General features: G+C 60.1%; 1 protein-coding gene across 1 annotated transcript in view; it reads right to left on the bottom strand.

The window, feature by feature from the left end:
- SULT2B1 (sulfotransferase family 2B member 1) overlaps nt 1-4,598 on the bottom strand; it is a 48,165-nt gene extending 43,567 nt beyond the window's left edge. Inside the window, exon 1 of the mRNA XM_006160194.3 lies at nt 4,486-4,598. Coding sequence (XP_006160256.1) covers nt 4,486-4,556 — 71 coding nt within the window. The 5' untranslated portion in view covers nt 4,557-4,598. The remainder of the gene's footprint in view (nt 1-4,485) is intronic.
- Nucleotides 4,599-4,829: the final 231 nt, after the last annotated feature.

Consider the following 4,829-nt stretch of genomic DNA (forward strand, 5'->3'; position numbering starts at 1 on the left):
GCAGGTCTGGAGCCGGCAAGTCCCCGGGCGGCTCAGCTCTCCTAAGGAGGAGGGGCGGCCACAGGGAGACAGGGCCGGCCCCTCCCCACCCCGCCCGCCCGCCTGCACTGCGGACTCCAAGATCAGAGGGAGGGGAGGGGACGGGAAGGGCAAAGCAGCAACCGCAGCCTTTCTGGGCAGCTGAGGCCACCCCGGTCTGAAAGTTTGTTTTCTCTTGCCTTGACCCTGTGCGTCAGGGCCTCGCTACACAGTCCAGGCAGGAAACGCAAGGAGCAGGATGGACTGAAGAGCCTCCTGTCTGGGCAAACTACATCCTGGATATTACTCCGCCCTGATTGTGCTGATCCCCCAAATTCCCACCCAGGGTGTGATAGAGTCAGGCTTCGCTGGTTCAAATCCTGGTTAAGCTTCACTTGGCAGCTGTGTGACCTTGGGCAAATCACTCAACCTCTCTGGGCCTCAAGTCTGAATAGTTGATCATTCACATTGGCGAGGAGCAAATGGTCAGGCGGCAGGCACCGGGAACACTTCCAACATGCCATAGGGATTAGAGTCCCTTGGGCTGTCTTCACATGGGTTCCGGGCCTGGCCTCCCTACCGCCTGGTCTAACTTTTTCCTCTGAGCACTTGTATTTTGCCCGTTCTCCTTACGAGGCCCCTGATACCTACAGCACTGCTGGACCCAGGCTGGGCTTCTAAAGCACAACTCTGCGGACCCCAAGAGCGAGAACACAGTAAGCTATGCATCTCGCTGGCCAGCATCATCCGCATTCCTTCCCGACGCCTCCCCTCAGGCCTATGTTAAATCCCGGTCAGGCCCCTCTTGTTTATATTGTTCACATGGTGTTTGTTTGTTTGTTTGTTGGCTTGCTTTTTGGCACATGCGCTCACCAGAGACAGGGACAGTGAGAGGGGAAATGAGAAATCACCCCCTGGGGGGATGGCCACACCACAATCCCTTCTCCATTCTTTTCTCGGGCTCTTGGGCATGCATGCATGTGCGCCCGGTGTGATTTTCAAGCCACTGGTTCGGCCATGTGGGGGCCCATCAACGTACCCGCTACCCCAGCTGCCGGCCCCTATTTTTTTACTATAGTTTTTAACACACACGCTGCCCGTATTCCAAAGCAATTGTCTAGCTTTTCTTGGACAAGGTCGGGGCTTAGGATGGAACTAGCCTGGGAATTGCTTCCTTGGTTTACCAGTAAGAGTGTCGGTCACTGTGTGTGTGTGTGTGTGGGGGTCCCACTGCTCTCCCTCACCTCCAGAAATCCAGGCTCCCTTCTTTTATCTTGAAACTGGCCCTGTCCCTTAGCCGCCACTTCCCCTCCCAGCACGCCCTGCCCTGCTCCTCCCCTCCTCCTAACCCTGACTCATCCTGCAAAGCCAGCTCAGCTTGCCTAATCCCACCTCCATTCATTCATTCTTTGACATTGCTCAGAGGTTTCCTCCATGCCGGCCCCTCCACACACAGGTCCCACACACAGGTCCCCATCCCGGTGCCACGGTACAGAGCTGCAGATGGACTGGCACAATGAAGGATCTGTCATGGATCGCCCCCCCAGGCCAAGAACCCTAAATTGCCCTTGTTCAATCCTTTTTTTTTTTCTTGAAGAGGTTTTTGTTATAGGGCATATGTGCTCACCAGAAATACAGAGAGAAAGAGAGACAGAAAGCCAGAAATCACCCCCTAGGGGGGAAGGCCATGCCACGATCCCTTCTCCCCTTCTCCTCCATTCTTTTCTCAGGATCTTGGGCACACATGCACATGCGCCCAGTGTGAGTTTAAGCCACCAGATCCGGGACTCGAACTATAGTCGACTACATGGGAGTCCAGCGACATAGCCATTACGCTAACTGCTGGTCTCACCCTTGTACTATCTTAAAGCCTGAGAAGGAGTTCAGCAAATGGAGGGAAGGCAGAATCAGCCAGGCAAAGGAGCCTGCATGTGCAGAGCAGAGGCCCCGAGGTGGGCCATCTGGGCCAGCGTGGGCACAGAGGCGGCTAGGCGTGTGTGTGTGTGTGTGTGTGTGTCAGGGGCAGTGTGGAAGGTAGGGACAGAGGCAGAGGCCAGCAGGGTCTGAGGCCATGCTGTTCCCTGCCCTGGTGCCTCTGGACCCCTGGTTCCTTCTCCAGGGATTCCAAGAGAGGTCCTAATTCTCAAATCTATCCCTGGGCATCCCCAGCTGTGGCTCCTTCTGTGGCTCCCGGGTGCCCACAGTGATGGTTTCCAAAACTGGAGGGGCCAGGGAGGGGTTCCGGTTGAATTCATGAGAGTGAAGGGAGAACCTGTGAGCTGCAGGTGAGAGGACCCCACCCCCACCCCCACCTCAACCCTGGGTAGCTCTGTCTTGATCTTTTTTTGTGTGTTTCTGCTTGGGCGTAAGATTTCTCTTGAGCAGAAGATATCTGCGTCTTAAAATGGTTTGGGAAACCATTATTTTCACGGGCGCTGGGGAGCCACAGCCTGCAGCCTGGACTGGAGCTGGGGATGGCCGGAGTAGGCTTGCGAATTAGAAAAGGCCTCTCTGGGAGTCCTGTCGCAAGAAGCAGGAGTGCAAAGGTACTGGGGCGGGGGACAGAGGGGGAGGCCAGGGGTCTGGACTAGGGGGATGGGATGATGGAATGCAGGCGAGGGAGGAGACTGGCTTTGGAGGATGGGCGAGGTCTGGAGGGGCTGGAGCCCTGGGAAACGTGGTTGGCTGGGAGGAGAAGAGGAACAGCTGTGGGGCCCACCGGAGGGAGGAAGGCCGGATGAGGTTCAGGGCTGAGGCCGGAGCTGGGGCCGTGTAGAGGTGAGGTGAGATGGGGGTGTGGGTCTGACCCAGCAATGGCGGGGATGGGCACCCCTGAGATGGGCACCCTGGAAGAGGGGCTTCTGGGGGAGCTACTGAGCTCAGTGAGGAATTCTGTGCCAGAGCCCTGGGAGGGGAGCATCGGGAGGAAGGAGTCCCAGAAGGGCTGGCAGAGGGCTCAGGAGAGGGCGCACAGTTGCCAGGTTCCCAGGGCTTATGGCAGTTGGAGGCACTAAAGGCGCCACCCAGGCGGTGCAGACAGTTGGGCCAGAGGGTTAGTTACCCCATTGCTCAGATGAGGACACTGAGGCTCAGAGAGGGTGAGGGACTGAATCAAGGTCACACGCCGAGCGAGGCCACGTGAGACTATGACCGACTGGCTGGGCAGGAGGAGCCCAGGTGCCTGGACTGGGGTAAGGAACGAGGCCATCCTGGAGGCGGAAACCCTGGAGGTGAGTGGAATTGTCCGTGAAGGGAAGAACGGAGGAACCTGGAAGGCCTGGAGAAGAGCGTGTTGAGGAGACAATGGCGGGGCCTTCCCCAAGCAGAAACGGGCGAGCTTTATGGCCACCGTCAGCTGGAGAGGCCCAGAGACGCCGGGAAGCTTGCCTAGGTCACACAGCCATCAGGGCCTGCTGCTCCTGCCTCTGGAGTCCCGAGCACCAGGAAGCCCTCTCCACCCTGACTGAGGAAGGGCCGAGGAGGGCCAGAAACAGCATGATGGAGAGAGATGACCAACTGGGGACGGGGCTGGGCTGTCCCCGTCCTCAGGCACAAGCCAGGAGTTCTCTGGCAAGAGAGGAAGCTGTGGGGTAGGCTGTGTCTCTGCAGCCGCTGTGTGGCCTTGGGCAGTCTGCCTACCCTCCTTGAACCTCTGCTTACTCTTCTGAGATGCGGAGCCCCAGGCAGGACCATGGAGGGGGTGTCTCCAAGGCTGTTAGGAGAGGGACAAGCCAGAGATTCTGCCGGCCCACTGACAGGCTCAAACTGGCTTCTAGCTGTGTGACCCCGGCCACATCGCTGTCCCTCTCGGCCTCAGTTTCCCCATTTGGAAAGCAAGTCAGTGCCTGACTCAGCCGGAGCCAGGAGCCAGGCTGTGCTCAGGGCTGGGGAGAGCTCAGCTTTAGCCTCCCCTAGGAGGGCCAAGGAGTCCAGGGCTCCCTGACCCCAGACGCCCAGCACACAGCCCCCGGCCTCTGCCCCTGCCCCCAGGGACTCAGCAGCACCCGCCCCTGCCCACCCCTGCTCTCTCACCCTCCCGGAACAGAGCAGGCGGCTCTTCTCAGCCCAGGACGGGGAGCACCCTCATCACTGGAGGGCTTTCTGGTGGGGGTCCTGGGAAGAACCTTCTGTTCCCCCAGCAGCAACTAGCCACCAGCTGCCCACCCTCGGGCCCTGTCTCAGGGGACACAGGGCTATGGATCCCTTTGACAGAGAGAAAAACCAAGGCCCCCAGAGAGACAGGGACACCTCAGGCACCTTGGCTGGTGACTCAGCACAGCCCGGGTCCCCCAGTCCCTTCTCAGGAGGCACCTGTACCCCAGGGTGGACCAGCCAGCCTAGCCAACCAAGTCCAGCCCAGGTCCAAGGCTGCAGGAGCCCGGGGCCCCCTCTGCTGGGGTCCCTGACTGTCCCCGCAGGTCACCTCCTCCGGGGTCTCTGTGGTTCACGCCCAGGTCCAAGCCTCACCTGATTTTTGAGATGTCCTCCTCGTAGTTGTCCCAAAGGGCTGGGGTCCCGCGCGCGGCGGGCCCGTCCATGGCGGTGGGCGAGGGTGGGGAGGGGAGGGTGAGCAGGAGCCCGGGGCCCCCTCTGCTGGGGTCCCTGACTGTCCCCGCAGGTCACCTCCTCCGGGGTCTCTGTGGTTCACGCCCAGGTCCAAGCCTCACCTGATTTTTGAGATGTCCTCCTCGTAGTTGTCCCAAAGGGCTGGGGTCCCGCGCGCGGCGGGCCCGTCCATGGCGGTGGGCGAGGGTGGGGAGGGGAGGGTGAGCAGGGAGCAGGCGCGGGCCGTGTGCGCAGTGGCAGCGTCT

The sequence above is a fragment of the Tupaia chinensis genome, unplaced genomic scaffold, assembly GCF_000334495.1.
Source record: "Tupaia chinensis unplaced genomic scaffold, TupChi_1.0 Scaffold000673_1, whole genome shotgun sequence".
NCBI lineage: Eukaryota > Metazoa > Chordata > Mammalia > Scandentia > Tupaiidae > Tupaia > Tupaia belangeri.